The 16618-nt window shown below is 40.6% G+C and overlaps 2 protein-coding genes across 14 annotated transcripts in view; both read right to left on the bottom strand.

Moving 5' to 3' along the window:
- Positions 1 to 9738, bottom strand: part of oma1 (OMA1 zinc metallopeptidase) — a 77199-nt gene extending 67461 nt beyond the window's left edge. For 4 of the 12 annotated variants that reach the window (XR_001761816.2, XR_003048754.1, XR_001761814.2 and 1 more), the window contains exons 1-9: positions 9337 to 9738; positions 8429 to 8657; positions 7662 to 7835; positions 7446 to 7553; positions 6368 to 6496; positions 5939 to 6013; positions 5578 to 5727; positions 1536 to 2695; positions 371 to 472 (exon numbers count right to left, since the gene is read on the bottom strand). Coding sequence is in view for 4 of the 12 variants with exons in the window: in XM_008307120.3 (XP_008305342.1) it covers positions 2378 to 2695; positions 5578 to 5727; positions 5939 to 6013; positions 6368 to 6496; positions 7446 to 7553; positions 7662 to 7835; positions 8429 to 8657; positions 9337 to 9704 (1551 nt within the window). In the remaining 8 variants the exon portion in view is untranslated. Of the gene's footprint in view, positions 1 to 370; positions 473 to 551; positions 2696 to 3974; positions 4076 to 5549; positions 5728 to 5938; positions 6014 to 6367; positions 6497 to 7445; positions 7554 to 7661; positions 7836 to 8428; positions 8658 to 9336 lie in introns of those variants that run through there. The other 8 variants (XR_003048762.1, XR_003048759.1, XR_003048755.1 and 5 more) reach the window with 8 other exon arrangements.
- Positions 9739 to 11103: 1365 nt separating this feature from the next.
- Positions 11104 to 16530, bottom strand: mysm1 (Myb-like, SWIRM and MPN domains 1). 2 transcript variants are annotated; one of them, XM_008307121.3, is made up of 20 exons: positions 16386 to 16530; positions 16182 to 16254; positions 15864 to 15934; positions 15630 to 15704; positions 15478 to 15556; positions 15251 to 15349; positions 14415 to 14940; positions 14069 to 14330; positions 13852 to 13982; positions 13646 to 13749; positions 13487 to 13564; positions 13178 to 13260; positions 13032 to 13086; positions 12750 to 12800; positions 12484 to 12558; positions 12205 to 12393; positions 11990 to 12122; positions 11780 to 11885; positions 11606 to 11663; positions 11104 to 11480 (listed from the first exon to the last, which is right to left on the bottom strand). In XM_008307121.3, the coding sequence occupies exons 1-20, from the start codon at positions 16439 to 16441 to the stop codon at positions 11136 to 11138; spliced, it is 2649 nt and encodes an 882-aa protein (XP_008305343.1). In that variant the 5' UTR covers positions 16442 to 16530; the 3' UTR covers positions 11104 to 11135. The 2 variants fall into 2 exon arrangements, with proteins under 2 accessions (XP_008305343.1, XP_024908436.1); XM_025052668.1 differs by having other exon boundaries at positions 16182 to 16275; positions 16386 to 16456.
- Between the last annotated feature and the right edge of the window lie 88 nt (positions 16531 to 16618).

The raw sequence follows: 16618 nt of genomic DNA, 5'->3' as shown, positions 1-16618 counted from the left end.
AGCTGCTGTACTGGGGACACAACTTTTTAAGATTGTAGACCTTTTAAAATGATCTGTCTTAGAACTTCTTAACCCACTCTTGTCTTTGTCCACAGAGATAGCAACCATTCTAAGACTTCTCCAAGTTGACGTTTTATTCATATGCAAATCATAAAAGCTATTTCAAAGGCTTCACAGAAATGAAACGTTTTCTTTTCATCCGTCACTCCCCATGGTTCAACTCTGTCTGTTTTCTATTCCTGTCGCTCCGACTGCTATCTCTTTGTTTCTCTTGATTAAGCCCTCTGTTGCAGTATTGTTTAGACTGCAGCAGTGAGCCACAATTACTTGGTGCAGCGTTAGTGTATTGTAGAACACTCATTACAATTACCTCTGGGTGTATGTGTCATCTGTTTGCTGCTCCAGTTCCAATTTCTCTGCTAGTGGTGATGGAGCTGCATTCAGATGGTTCAGCATGAATGTAGCAACGCAGCTAAGATAGAGGAAGTCAGAGCTCAAGTCAAATTTACAAATTAATTAAAGGTGCATTCTGCAAAAAAAGTTAAAATGTATTTTATATTCAATTTATTTTTATTTTTATTCAAATCAATTGATACAAACATGTTACAGTTGCTGTATTTTTATTTTTAGGCCCCCAGAACCTTCCGGATAATACTGAATCACCATAGTCTTTTTCCATAGGCCAATATATTATATATAGAGCAGGGATGCTGCCCTGTGTTTTGTGTCTTCTTCTGTGGTGTAAAAAGTCACATTACATGGGTACTACTGCCACCTTCTGTAAAGGAGTGTGAGTAGGCAAGCCTGCAGATCGTCTCTCAAGGTTTTTTTTTTTTTTTGCTTTGGCAAAGCCCATTAACCCACTAAAAACTAGTCTGAGACACGACCCACCATTTGAGAAACACTTATTGAAATGATAAGGAGTAAACATTTCCACACAATAAATAAACTGAATGCTGTTATTACAGTACATACGCACAATTATACAACATTAACCTTGTACTGAGTGACTACAAACCTCAAGATACCTACTGCTAAACCTAGTACCATTCATTTAAACAAACCAGATTTTTGTAATGGTGTCTATGTGAGATTTCCAGACGTTACATCTGCCCGATCAGCTGTGACAACCCTCTCAGGGATTTCCCCCAGGACCCCAGCATGAATGGATAACTGATATAACAGCTCATGTAATGGATTCATGTGATGTGCTGATGTTCCTGTGTGGTGTGGCCATCTCCCCCACACACTCGCACACATTATATATAATACACTGCTTTTGTGTTATCATCAGTTCTCTCGTAATAAATGCATTCTTAAATAATTTGACTTGGGCATGGACCTGGCAGAAAAGATTAATAAAAAAAACAGCCTCCTCTGCTCGCTACTTTCTTTTTTGCTGCCACTTGCAAACAGGGAGTGTTTTTTGCTGAGATATTGATATGCAAAAACTGTCTTGGTATAGCTTTTCAATGCAGTGATTTGCACAATACCAATTCACAGTCACTTTAATGAATAAAAACACAGGCTCTAACCTTAACCTCTCCTGCTTACGTTCAAATACAGCTTCCACCGCAGCTAAAAGATCCTGGATGTTTTGCAAGTCGAAACTGGATGGCATTTCTGAAGAAAATAAAACCAAACCACAACCATTTATTTTAAAATACAATCAGTGAGAAGAATGATTTTGTTTAGATGTTTGAAGTGTGAACAGTACCTGCCTTCTTCACTGTGGGACTCCTGCTGTAAATCTATCTGCAGCAATGTTTTATCACTGAACTTTCCTCGTTAGACAAGATTTTACAAAAATCCCAAGAAAAGCTACATTTCAAAACCTGCAAACGACCCCAGCATAAATTTGCACCATTAAAACCCCTCTGGACAGAGTGTGCATAAAGTGCTGTGTGTGTGTGTGTGTGTGTGTGAAGCATGGAAATGTAGTCGTCATAATGAGAACGCCTCTGGCTTCCATGGACACGTCCTCTAACATGCACGCACAAAGTGCTTACTCTCATCACATTGCAGTGTGTTGATGAATAATGCACATATTAATCTTCTAATGTATGGACGCTGTCCTAATTAATTCAACATTTCCCTGTTCAGGTTATCTAATTAATGTGGCTCCAGTATAGTAACTAGTTCAGTCAGCAGCATATTGACAAGGAAAGGTTCAGAAGAGAGACGGATTTTCTCCAGTTTTTAACGAACACATCGTCCAACGCACCCACACTAGTTTTTTAAAAATTAAAAAAAAAAAAAATTCTGTGAAAATGTAAAAGAAAATCACTGGCTGAGGATTCATCACACCAACTATACTGATGTCTTCTTCCAGTCCAGTTCAGTAAAAACCTGCAAAGGTGTGTGGAGATATAACCTTCTATCTGGTGTCCATGGCCTGCGGTACAACGCCCCCTGTAGGAGCAGAGACTGGTGGCGCTACACCTGTGCTTGAATCTAAGACTTGATCCAGATTTGGAGCAGGAAGAAGCGCAGTTTGAGGAAGAAGCGCTGCAGGTGGGGCAGAGGGAAGTGAGGCTGTGCTGGGGGGCACGTGGCTTGTGACCGCACCGTCTGCCCCCCCTCGGCCCTGACCTTGAGCTTTTTCCAGTAACACCTGGACGCTCCTGGAGAAGATGACTCGGGGGTCAGAGGCAGGCAGAGCAGGGCAGACGCAGCGTTCCCTCAAGACCAGAGCCTGGAAACAAAGAGACAGAAGAACACAGGCTTTGGTCAAAATATAAAGTATAGAAAAAAAAAAGTAAAAACTTACATAACTCTCTTATTTAATTCTCTCTGGAGGAGTAGGTAGAAGCCGAGAGACAAAATTACCCTGAACCACTGAATTAATGCAACAATAGTTACAGATTTGACTAGAGGGCCTTTAAAGGGCTTAACATCGCAATTTAGTATGCAGAAACAATATTCTGATAGAAAACTTTGTAAGTTGCCCTGTTCTAACAGATTCTCTTAGGATAATGGTTAGCTTTAGCCTGTGGCAGGGGCTACCAACTACATTTGTCGGCCAGAGTTTTTTCTGGACTGACAAAAATGAAATAAAAAAACATATTACTGTCTAATATTGTTATGTGATGTATCCAGTGGTGGCCGGATTGGATGGTTTGACGGTTCAGATTTGGCCCGGGGCCCACCAGTTGATGATCACTGGCCTATAACCTGCATTCATTCGTCTTTACACAGTACTGTTAAATGTCACATGATTCTCAGTTAGAGATGCACTGACTTCTGATTTCTTGAACATTCTACTCCGACCGCTGTGGTTCACTGTATGATGTTCTTTGGTTCATGGCTGTTCTCTGCTAAAACAGAACTTTTCTTTCTTTTTGACAGTGTAATTCAAGACTGAGTTAAGTGAATTAGTTTCTGTTTTATAATAAGAATAGATAATATGACTAGTTTTAGTTTTGAATGCAAAGTAAAATAGATGAGTGGAAATCATTATAAAAGAACGTGTTATACTGTTTTGTCCTGGACTTTACAGAAGATATATGAGGAAACATATGACTGGTTAGAAAGTCTCACAGAGGTCGTATTAGTAGAAGTGGTAGAAGAGAAGCCAAAGGACTTCCAAAACAATGAATTGTATTCTCTCTCACACACACACACACAGTCATGTACTTCTCACTATCTACATTCACTCTTCATATTATCTAAAAGACTCGGGGCACATACGGCCCTGTCTCCCCTCCCCTCATCCAAACAGCAGTCTTAATGTAAGCAACAGGATGATGAGAACACTAGCGGAGGCAAAGTGCCCTCGCAAGAGTCGGGTTAACTAGCCTGATGCAGTTAGCACTTCAAAAGGTTAAAATCATCACATTATGCATCAATTACACCAAACTGAGCTCAGCTGTTGAGTGGCTCAAATGCTATAGTGGATGAAAAGAACTTGAAATGGGGAGGGGGCGGGGGTTCATAGAGCAGAGCCAGAGAGAGGCTCCTCTGCATACACTCACAGACACAATGGAGGCCAATGAATCCCCCGAACAACAGTCTTCATCACTTCACTGCCTGTGGCTGCAGTCTGGCCTCCATACAACTGCTGCTGGAGGTCAAGCTGCCACACAGGGATATGACATGATGCAAAGTTTTATGCCTAACACACAAACACACACCCACACACACAATATTCAATGACACAGGCACCTGATGGACAATTACAGGTTTGCCCATCTGTTCGTTTTTAGTGCTGGCGGCATCTGACAGCGATTCAACAGTCTGACTGACTTTCAAGGTTAAACCTGTTGTTGCCTGGCCCACTGTTATTTCTACTGTCTCAAAGTCAGACACACATCCATGTACAGTGATGAGAAATAATGACTGCTGTTTCCAAAGGTGTTTCCACACCGACGCTTGTTGATTTCCTTCAAGCCTTGAGGTGCAATTGATTGTAACTGCATAGTGTGTGATCTCTGTGAGATTGAGCCGCTACCTGTTCACTTTCAGCGTTTCCAGTCGACATGAGAGGCAGACGCGTGTTCAACTTTTAATGGTGTTGCTGCTCTGTCAGATGAGGATTAATGGTGCAAACCAGTAAATACTGTTACACTGTTATTTCTCACCAGACTATTTTTAAATCAAACTATTTGTCTAAAGTTTAATCTGACTGTTATGTCAGCAGGGAGTCACGCAAACCTGCAGGAGAAAAACATCAAATTTTACTTGGAAAAATAAAGACAATTGTTATTATATATTTGGAATTATTGACACCTAAACTGCCTGTTAAAGTATCTATATTTAGGATGTTTCATATATTACCTTAAAATATATCTGTTGTTAGGGTGGGTTTTGTTAGAGTTTTCAAGGATACACCTCTAACCCCTGTTTTTAGTTTAATTGCTGCTCTTGATAAAGAGAACATTTCACAAACTAACTTAGTTAAATTCCTTAATAATGTCAGATTCAACAACAGTTAGTTTAATTAGTTTAGACTAGATCACATGCAGTGGACTGTTATGGCAACTGGGGGAACAGTTGTGTCTTAGTTTGACTGGCTGCTGGTTCCAGTGTAACTTCTCATCCATTCCATTGATGTATTATGTTATATCTATTTTATCAGTATTTTTTGCTAATTGATTTTCTAGAACATGAATGTTGGACTTGACATGGCTCCATTAAGTTCCCTCTTATTTTACTCATTCTCAGCAGAGACAGCTTGGAACTTTTGGTATTTGCTACTTTTGGTAATGCTAGACCAGAGTAGGTAATCGGCTGATCGGAGTATTCTATGAGTGAGCAGGAATTTATGCTAGTTTTCAAATAACTAAACGTTGTAAAAATCATTAAGACGTCATATTCTGCATGTGTGCTTTCAGTCTGATATACAGTACAAAGGCCATTAAACCTCTGCCTCTGTTTTTGACCCTGGTGACACTCATCTTTTTATTAACGTCCATTTATCTTCAAATCAGGCAGAACCTTGTAACAGTTCACTCACAGACAGGTAAAATACGTGGAGCCATATCAGCTAAACTCAGAGGGACACTGTGTAACACTTACACACTGAACCTTTAGGAGAAGTTACCACACACCTCCTACAACTAAACTGTTTGTCTTCACCTCTGGAATAAGGCTGTCCATCTGTGTGAATCTGTTCCTGTGGGAAGGATGTGTGGACAACCACTCAGGAAGAGAGGGCTGCCCAGTCAGCTGCTCTCTGATTTCCATTTGCCGCCAGAACACAGGTCCTGCCCTCACATCTGCACAGGCCTTAGAAGGACAGACAGCACAGAATGAGAAACATAAACACGGTATGGCATCCTTCTGTCTTATGCTGAGAAAAAAAATCCTTAGTCAACCATTATATTACGGCAGGTTTTGTTTGACAACAGTGCCCCCTAATGCCTTGAGTAAATATTACATGATCCATTAATGGTGTCATACACATAACATAATACACTGTGTATACATAAATAGGTACCTTTGCAGCCAACTGCAATCCAATTTTGTCAGCCTCTGCCTCCAGTTTCCGACTGTAGGGACGGTTAAACATAAACTGGGGACAGAGAAAATAACACAATAAAAACAACTGCACCGATTCTAATCAGCACACACTTTCCTGTCCTTTCTAAGCACTCGGTTTTTCTCCTAAGTTCCAAGAACATGCTGGTTGGTGATTGGTTTAATTGAGCACTCTGAATTGACCATAAGTATATGTGTGAGTAAGTGAGTGTGAATGATGGTGTGTCTCTATGTGTCCCTGCTATGAACTGGGAAGATGTTCAAAGTATACCCGGCTTCTGGGGCAGAGAGTGGATGAATAGTTGGATGGATGGAGGGATAGAAAAGCAGAGCAAGGAAATTCTATCTGACAATCTACATAAGGTAACTGATTGGTAGTGTTTCACACCTGTGTGAGCTTCGTCTGTGCCCACTGGCCCAGCAGTGCCATGCTGTCTCGAGGGCACACAGCCCAAATGGCTGTCAGCAGAATGAGGGACAGGAGGTCGACAACATGAGACAGACTGGCCTGTTCTGCCTGGGAGGAGAAAACAGAGGTGTGCACGAGAAGAAGAGCTTGGTGGATGGTGAGGGTAACAGGTAGAGTTTGAAAAGTAGGAGATTGAAGAGGGTTTTTTTAATTCATTAAGGTCTACAACATATTGAATTTAAGAGTTTCAAAAGACAGAAAACAGTGGAAATCAATGCCTTTTATAATAGATTTGTAACGCACGCTTTTTTCATCAAAAGAAATTGGCCTTTAATGTCCAAGTAAATTTTGGTTTGAAATGATTTTTTTAATCCAAAGCATTGATCATATTGGCCCTATTTGTACCATCATTGGTCGGTGATGTGACTTGGTTGCCATGCCATTTTTCAATGCAGTTTGCAATTTATGTGTTGGAAGAGAGACCTCTGCCCCTGGTGATGGCTGAACGCCAAACCCCGCTGATCGTAACCACACACTCCTGCCGGGTGTCTGGGTCAATGCCAATGGATTTCAAGTCACGTTCTGGGCCGTCTGTGTACATTGATGAGGTCACCCAACAGGCCGCAGGCCTTGTGCCAATTCTCCCTGTAGTCGCACCTTAGGAATGTGCTCATCTCCCATGTGGTAAACATGACCAGCCCATCCGAGTCGTCAGATTCACAGGCTGCTGAGTGACAACTGAAACGGTGCGTTCCAAAACAGTAGTATTGGAGTTTAGATTCTGTCATTTCACACCAAGGATGTTACATAGACAGCAGTTCAGCTTTTGCTCCTGTCCACAGTATGACGACCACGACTGGCTGCCGTAGAACAGGAGCGACAGGATGGAGGCTTCATAGGAAGTCCATCAAGTTCGTTTATCATTGTACTTCACTTAGACATGACTGGATCCCATCGTTAGGGCAATTACTGCAGTAATTTAATAACAAAGTAACATAATTACATCAATTGATTAGAGTTGGAAGAAAACATTGGCTGACTGCAAACATTGTCTTACTGAATGTCCCAGGATAGCATGAGCCATTTCATGTCCAAGGACAACGGTGAGTTGGTGAACATCTGTCACAGCATCCAGCATCCCCGTAAACATGAACACCTTCCCATTCTTTAAGAAAAGAGAAAAATAAAAAAAAAAGTTATTTTTTGCAGAGTATGTAACAATAGAAAGTTTCTCATTCTTTCACTGTCTTTACTTTAACCTTCATACACTCACTGGTAGGACAAAGGCGTTGGTGTTGGGACTCTGCACCACATGGACACTCCAGGCGACATCGGACACTTCAGAGATGTCCTTGTTCCTCTGTGCCAGATGCTGCACCACCCGTTCTACCACCACGTGACGGTGGTCAGTGACTGGAAGCAGAAGGTCCGCAAACTCCTCCATGTACTGAAAGCCACACAGACAGACCAAGGTGAAAAAAAAACATTTGCAGTTTTCAATTAGTACTGTAATACTGTTATTATATATAATATTCAATGAACATACAGGAATTGACTTAGCTATAACCCAATAAGAAAAAGCTACTCTGCATAAGGAAGTATATAGAAAAATCTGATTTTTAATTTTAATGGACATTTACATCAGCACATAATGATTATGATGAATAATTTATAAATTACAAATTAAATAAATGGAGACTAGACAATTAAGTTCATTGGTCAATTAATAACACACCATGTTTTTTGCCTCGTGTGCATTTTAAGATGAATAATCAGTAAGATTGTATCAAATATATAATATTTGTTTACAGGGCTAAGTAAACTAAGTACAGTAACCAAGAAACCAACAGGTCTTGGTGGTAGCTTCACTGTGCAGTTATAGTTAGCAACCAGATAGTTAGCTTTTATTTTAACTAATTTAATAATGTACATTTTGTCTGACACTGCTCCTACATGAAAATGGAAAATGTCATATATAAAAATACAAAAAAATGTGACACGTGACACTTTTTCTACTCCCTCGAACTCCCCCTCACTCACTGCCTCTGAAGTAAGAGCAGCCAGCTCCATGTAATTTTCCCTGCTGAAGACCAGGAGGCGGATCCGGCCCGTCAATGGAGACTCGTCGAGGTGGGTCAGAAGAAGGAGTGCTGCAATCACCACAGCAAAGGCCAACCCTGCTGTCAGATGCCAACGATGCAGCCAGGCCCATTCACGCACCAGGTGTCGCCGGTTGTCAGGTAGAGCAGCCCACCACTTCCTTATACTCCTGCACACAGATGTAGGCCAAAAAGTGTGTGATGTTTTTCTGTATAGCTAACACAGCTTCGTTCAGGTTAAATTAACTACTGCCCTAAAAGAAAAAATAATTGTATTTATTTAAATATTAATAAAACAGTAATAACAACCATGATAAAAGCAGAAGATATATATTTGGCAACAAATCTGAAAATATTGCAAGGCTGCTGTTCTTTAGATAAAAACAAATATCGAACTGTTGAATCCTACAATGAATTGAAGGCAGCCAAACAGACTGCACACACCTGGTTTGGTGCAATTGGAGATCTGACAACATAAGCTTACAACCAAACAAAATGTGAGTCAACAGCATAATTACACCAACCCACCCTGTGTTGTGAAGATACTGCAGACCTAAGGTGCTGCAATTGGGCAAGGAATGTTATCTGAGGTTACATGATGCCATAAAATACCAGGGTTTGACACCAACTAGTCTTAACATTATTAATACAGAAATAAACAATACCATTATTATATAAAATACCTGTTAACTGTTTACTCTATAAACCTTAGTGGTGACAATAAGAGTGAATGATTGTTGCATGTGGCCCTACGGTGGTCTGGTGAACTGATTTCCTCTGAAGACCCTAATATATTTTAACAACAAAAGACAAAAATGAATGACAGCACTGATTTCTACGGTCTCTTACCTGCCCAGTATTATAGCTATGAGCTTCTGGAGAGGTTTCAGCACTAGCCACAGAAGAGGAGGAGGCAGAGCACTGAGGGCGGCCGAGGTGTGAAAGTGTCCACACCGTGTTTGGACACGAGCAGACCGCAGAAGAAATGAGGTGGTCTTGGTACAACGCAAGGTCGACCAATTGTTATATGATAATAACGGTCTCCAGGTCGGAGTGGCTCTGACGTAGGAAGCGGAGTTCGTGGACTTCTGACAACTGAAATGAGGTGACGTCAAAAGACGTCCAACTTGTTTCCTGACCGGGTCACACCGGGCCAGGTGTGCAGGAAGAGGAGAGAGGCGGCTGCACCCTAACAAATGGACGGAGAGATAGAACATCGCGTCGTCTATGTTTGTACTTCCTGATTTACCTAGAGCAGTCAGAACAGCTGCGAACACCGCATGTCATCTGGGTAAAATGAAACTCCGCGTGATATAATGGAGACTTAAGGACATTCAACAACTTGACCACGAGCCTTTGCTGTCAATGTCACTCCAAGCACCGACCGCAGGCACCAACCTTGGACAACACCGCGCAGCAGCGACACCACAGCTTAAAGTTGTTGTGTTTGTCCCAAAAAGTTTCCTTGCACTTTTGCCATAACGAAGAGTCTAAATGAACAATCGTAACACGGCGCCGAATGTTTATTTACAGACCACGAACGTGAACTTCCTAGTTGTTTTGACATTTTGAACATTTCCGCTCTCGAAATGACTCCCCACAGAAACAAATCCGCATCACGTGTTCCGAGTCTGACCCATACCTGCTCGTCATTATTGGCTTAAAACTTATTTAACCTGATTATAAAGTAAAAATCCTCAAGAAATGACCGCCCATATTGTCCTACCTTTTAACAAAAATAAATCAGTTGTGCTGTACGTAAGGGGATGTAAGGGGATTTTTAAACTGTAACTATAACTATGAAATCTATGTAACTTTGTACATTTTCATCCTTTTTTAAGAAATAAACAATAAATGCATAGATTATTAATGAATTAATTGAGTTTCATTGGCGGGATTACAACTTTATCATTATAATTCTTTGTTATTTTTCAAAACAAGTTCACCTTTAAACAATTTCGCCTTGAAATATGCTCACAATGGCAAAACAAATGAAATGCAACATCATGCTATTTTGAATACACAGTAATAATGTGTATCAAGGCATAAAATCCAGGGTTGTTATTTCTCTCTTATCCACCCGACAGTCTTGTCTGAACCTGCTGAGACTGAAGCTAGTGTTTAGTAACTTCAGGCATTGTGTTTAAATGAAGCAGTCAGTCATCTAAGAGCTCAGGATTCTTTTTTGAAATCCCAGTGGGAAAATCACTTTGACTAGAAATGATGACCTTGAAAACACAGTCCAACATACATTGTCTTTACACATGACCATCATGAGGCTGCTTCAATATGAATGAATCAATATATATCTTAAAATGTCTACAATGGGCATATTTTTGTAATTAGGTTTGATGTATTTAGAGCAACGATATAACAGCACATGTAACGTGTAGCTTAAAAAATATTTAAGACACTATGTCATACAGAAGTCATTTGCCTATATGAGAAAATAAACATCATCACGATCATTATGACCATGTAAACAGATGTTTTCAGTTATTGGGTTTTTGTTTCAATATGATTTATTGTAGCACATTTCTAATATAAAGTAATATAAAAAATATTGAATTGTTTATGATGCTAATACAAATTACTATTACTATTATGTGAATAAGAGTACAACAGTATAGCACTATAGATAGCCATAATCACAGTAAGTAGTCGTGCTCAGACGATAACACTGAGCCCATGTGTAAGACTGGCATGTTGTTTGTCTCTGAGGTTGTGTCCATTGTGGTCTGTACTCTGTCGCTGAAAGCTTTGCCAGAACCCTGATCACAGGCTTCTCTTGCATCCTGGGGCCTGTTGTGGCTGATAAGCTGATCAAAAGCGAAGTCTTCTGTGTCCACTGGTCTGGGTGAGGTGTTCAAAGACTCTTCATGTGGCTGTTTGGCAATAAAATCTGACTGGAACAGGGCTTGAATCTGGTTTAGGAAGGGCTCTCCTTCATCGTCTGGCAGGGGTTCCAGGTATCTGGCAAGAGAAGACAGCATCTAACAGAAGAAAAAGACAGGGAAGAAAGGGACAATTATATATATTTATTGTGAATTGTACTGAAATAATCAGATGTATTACACTGGAGAGTACAAAGTGGGAGGCATTGACTAGTTCGACAGACCTTCTCCAAACAGGTTAAGGAAGAGTCTTTGCGGAAAAGTCTGTCCATCTGCACATTCCTAAACAATCAGAGCAGATGTATTTAAATTAAAAGAAATAAAAATTGTATAGTTTAAAACAAAAGATCAATTTTCATTGGTTAAAATGGCCTCTGTAGTGTCATGTGTAAACTCACCCAGGTGCCTGACAGTACTTGTGGATGATCCACTCTGCTCTCCTAAATGTTTGTTCCCAGTCTGGAATATCTTGTGATGACAACAGGTCAAATCTAAAGGGCAGTTCTGTGGAGTAAGAGACATCCACTCAACTGGATGATTTACCAACTTGACTTTGGTAATGTAGTTCAGACATGTTCAGTGTGTGTGTGTGAACTGTTCAAACATACTGCGGGGGCCTGATGGCTCCTGGATCTCCTTCACCAACAAACATGTGGTTTGGGAGTGGGGGGATGGATTTGCAGGGTCATATGGACTCACTATCATCCCAATAAAGGGCGCTCCACCTCGTGAGAAATAACTCTGTAGCATTAAGAAGACAGAGGGGAATTTAAATGATATCCATGTCATCCTGTGCAAGGCCTTTACCATGAATTGATTTTACCTGAAACTGATCCTGTGTGTTTATGTCCCGCACTGATGGGTTCGGGTGAAAGGATGGGTGCGAGTGGTACCAGCCCACTACACTGAGGCCCAGGGATGACAGCACATCACTGGCTTGTGTTTGAGACACTGGGTCCATCTCACATTGTAAACCGGTACTTACACTGTTACAAGGCTCTGCTACAGAAACCTACAAACAACGGCAGAAGGAAAAGTTTGGAAATAAATACAAATTTACAAATACCAATGAGCTCATGTAAATAAAAACTGCCTGTCCTACCTTTAATACTTTAGCCTCCTCATTGAAGGTCCCGCCCAGGAGACCAATGACTTCCCCCCGTGAGACATGGGCATGCTGTGGTTTGCAGCACATGTGATGAAGTTAAAAGAGCATTCATTCAAAATTCACAAATATACAGACAAAAGAGCAGTGGAAGCACAAAGAAAATCTCCTGCTGGGCATGGATATTTAAGAACATCATCTCACAGTGTACCAGCATACATCAACAGGAACAACCTATACACAACACACAACATACAACATACCATGTCCATGATTAGAAGAGTCTCTGCACAAACAATGACCTGGAATGGCTCCTGGGAAAAGAGAAAGAAAATTAGTTCTTCAAAAAATGGCCAAGACTGAAAAATGACTGAACATAAGATGGATAAAGTCTAATAACATCTTTTTAAATATCATTAATATAAATAGTATGTGTGGACACTGCTGCCATTATGGTCTGCATTTTGGGGAAAGTTCCTTCTTTGCTCCAATGTTTGCAGTGAGAAACTATGGATACAGTTTTGGTAGAAGTCTCAGCCACTGACCTGGACATCCTCTCCAAAGGTCCTACAGGGAATCAGCTGGAAGGGATCGGATGACCTGACCAAAGAAAGAGCTTTTTTTAACTGAACATTCATGAATGTGAGGCTGAAGGAAGACAAACTATGTTCTATTAACTTGTAACACTCACTCTCTGTATCTGGCCATCTTCAGAGGTCTAGGTTGCCTTTTCATTTCCTCTCTCCTCAGAGCAAGTTCCTCTGCACTGAGATGCTAATTGAAACACCAACAACAATACAGGATCAGAAAATACACAAAAAAACCAAAAAGAGCAGTGTGAGAGTAGGTGAGTGTATAAAATTGTGTACATTGACATTCTAAAGAGCAACGCAACTTCCATGCAATAGGAGCCTTAAACTTTGTGTTTGTATTTAAGAGTTTTTTGGGAATTTGTTTAAAAGAAAAACAGAAAGACAAACAGAGAGTCTGTTTGACAAACCTCAAACGTCTGTCCCTCCAAGTCCTTGGCATCACACCAATTCCCCCACATGTCTCTTACACGGCGTTTCCTGGTCCGCTACAATCAAACAGCAGTTAGAAAAAAGTTCAGAAATCCTACAGTGCAGAGGACTGTTCAGAACAGAAGGAGAGTATTCACCATGCTCTGGAGTCTCTGGGCGAGCTGATAAGCTTCGAGAACATCTTTGCCTTCCTTATGTTTGGACCGGTCCAACACCTTTGGCCGATTGTAAACTGCCTGCTCTGTAAGAAAAGTGTGAGAATTTTGACAACTGTTCAATTACTTAAATTATAAAATAACAAACATAACATAATTGGTTACTGTGATAAGAGGTGACAGGTTACCACAGCCAAAGTTGATGGCTCCTATAAGCTCCAGGTAGGTGTGAATTCTACCAATACAGTTGACATCTCCACAGTTCTTCAGGCCTGGGCGAACACACGTCTTGTTCAGATACTTGGGCTTGATCTTCATCCTTATTGAAAAAGGGCATTAACACCTGCTTCCTCTGTACAAATGTTGATGAATTTAAAAAATAAATAAATAAATAAAGTTTGATACCATTGATCCAAGATGTAGTTCCTGATCTTCAAATATCTCTCTGGGGTTTTGGAAGGCCGTCCCTCAAAAAACTCTGGGATAGCTTGTTTCTCTTCTTCAGTGATGGTCCCCTTGTCCAACTCTATTTCCTGTTCAGGTATTGTTAAATCCTCCTCCTCATCATCATCATCTTCTTCTTCCTCCTTGTCTCCATCTTCTTCTTCCTCATCTTCATTCTTCCTCATGTCCTGCAGATCTTCTCCTGAGCTCTGAATCTGCTCAACTTTATCATCAAAAGAAAAATAATACATTTAAAATAATTACAGTTATCAAACAAAATAAAATATTAAGTTCTTGTAGCCAGTACCTGGTTTATTGCTGCCAGACTGTTCCAGCTGGCCAGTCGCTGCTAGGTTCTCAGAGTTGGAGCTCTGCGGAATGGACTTGTCACGTGTCAAATTTCCTTTTAGAGTATTTCCTAAGAGCAACATTCCCGTCTCTTTTTGCTCAGTCTTAATACGTTCCTCTGTTGCAGGTAAAGATAATTCAGGTTGAGGACTTTGTGTCGGTGAGATGCTGCTGCTGTGTTCGTCTCTTATCTCTTGCTCAGGATGACCTGTCTCATCATGGTCTTCTGTGCGATGGTTTGTTTGAAGCCCAGTTTGTTTTTGTTGCTCCAGCTGTATTTTGACCTCAGTCTCCAAATGATTGTGGACGTCTTCTTCATCGTCACTTTGGTCATCCGTGATATCCACATCTTCATCTTCACCATCAGAAAGCTTCTCTATCTTGACTGTGTTATTGGCAGAAGTTGATAGATGACTGGATGCTGACTCTGGTGGTTGCAATGCAGGTCCAGCAGATGAAGCTGTAGATCCTGCTCCTAATGTGTTCTAAAGAAATGCCAGAGAAATAAAACCAAAAAAAGAAAAGAAAAGAAAACTTGACAAGGATATAACTGAAAAAGTGTGTTAGTGGTTGTAGTACACAGCATAATGTCAGTGTAGTTTCATGTATATTAAAATTTAAAAAATGTTGAGTATATACTGTATGTATATGTAAATGTACAAGGGCAAAATAAAGCTACTTTTTAAAATCTAAATTAGTGAGTGAATGACAATAGGTTATAAAAGCTGAGACTTGTGTTGCTTTAATATTCACACAGTAGCAGTACTGCAGAAATAACATACATGTAGTTCTCACCTTATGTTTGAAATACTGTCTGGCGTAACTTTTGACCTGAAGAACAGAACGACTCTCCACCAGTCTTGCAATCTTTGTCCACCTTCGACCAAAGCGAGCCTTCATGAATTGTAATTGTAATATAAAGAGAAACAAAAATCTTGTGCGTAAATGATTGTATGGGAGTGTACAGACACATTTTGAATTTTACATAACACATACAGGCCATAAATGTTAGAGGATCTTACCAGTCCTTCTTCAAACCGATCTTTCTCCTGTTTGGTCCAATGAGATGAGGATCCTGAGGCTGAAGGTTTGGTTGGAGAACTGTGCAACCAATGGAAAGTCATTACTGTTCATTGCTGCGTTGCTGTGAATTCTAAGCAAAAAACAAACTTACATTTTCACTTTTGGCTTGCTGCTAGCATCACTGTCCCAGAGGTGCCTTGGAATATCTTTGCCCGTCAGATAGTATCTATTAATACAGTTCAGGTCTAACAGAATTGGAGTTTTATTTTATTTTATTTGTGAAATGTTCACATATTATTGCAGCTGTAATAGTTCAATGTTAATGTTCCACAAGAGTTAACAAATGAAAACAATAGAAAATCTGTGTAGTTGAGTGAAAGGATACTGCTCCTCCAGCAGCATCCTCTGTATGGCCTCTCTGTTCTCTGGGCTGATTGAGCTGTCCAGCTCCCATGGCTGCACGGCACAAGGATGGAAAGACACACAGCCAGTGAAACACAGGTTTAGTGGACGTTGATGTGACAAGCTCGAACTGGATACAACTTTATTTACCAAGCGGGTGTCCACATTTTGAAGCTACTTTTTAATAGACCTAAATCTCCTTTTACAGGCGGATCTGTCAACCACAGAGTGCGGAGACAGCAGAAGTGACGACCACAGACACAGTGACAGAGGTAACTGACTGAGTAGTGTAACTTCATACCAGTATTCCTGCGCTGCTTGTCCAGGCTGACTGCACGAACTGCTCCTGAACTAGTCCTGCTGAGTCAAAAACACTGCAACAGAGGTGGATGCAGCTGTGAAAGCATCACAACAGAGAAAACACGCACAGAAAAGACACAGGAACACAGCTGTCTATTCGTTTGGAGCGTCAATATACGTTGTTCTACCGCGTCGGACTTATTACCTTAAACCACTTCCAATCTCGTCGCCCTCGATGTCTATATCCACCTCATCCTCCATGTTGTAGGACGGACGTAAACAAAAAAGAGGAAGTGAGACAAGATAGAGTTCTCGGCGTGGAGCGTTGTTTCAGTTTTTCACAGCGACATCTAGTGAGACTGCGCGGTAATGTTCTCTCCTGCATTTTCTTTTCATTTACATGCTTTTAAATGACATGATGTAAAATTGTGTTTTAAT

Source organism: Cynoglossus semilaevis, chromosome 2 (assembly GCF_000523025.1).
Source record: "Cynoglossus semilaevis isolate Cse_v1.0 chromosome 2, Cse_v1.0, whole genome shotgun sequence".
NCBI classification, from domain to species: Eukaryota; Metazoa; Chordata; class Actinopteri; order Pleuronectiformes; family Cynoglossidae; genus Cynoglossus; species Cynoglossus semilaevis.
This window is presented reverse-complemented; position numbering and strand designations above follow the sequence as displayed.

What these genes read in the sequence shown, in the direction of transcription:
- mysm1 (XM_025052668.1), bottom strand. Translation starts at nt 16,441, where the DNA reads ATGGAGGATGAGGTGGATATAGACATCGAGGGCGACGAGATTGGAAGT. An exon ending in AGCCATCAACTTTGGCTGTG is followed by an intron (nt 13,750 to 13,851) that starts GTAACCTGTCAC and finishes CTTTTCTTACAG; the next exon opens with AGCAGGCAGTTTACAATCGG. An exon ending in ACACACAGGATCAGTTTCAG is followed by an intron (nt 12,123 to 12,204) that starts GTAAAATCAATT and finishes TTAATGCTACAG; the next exon opens with AGTTATTTCTCACGAGGTGG.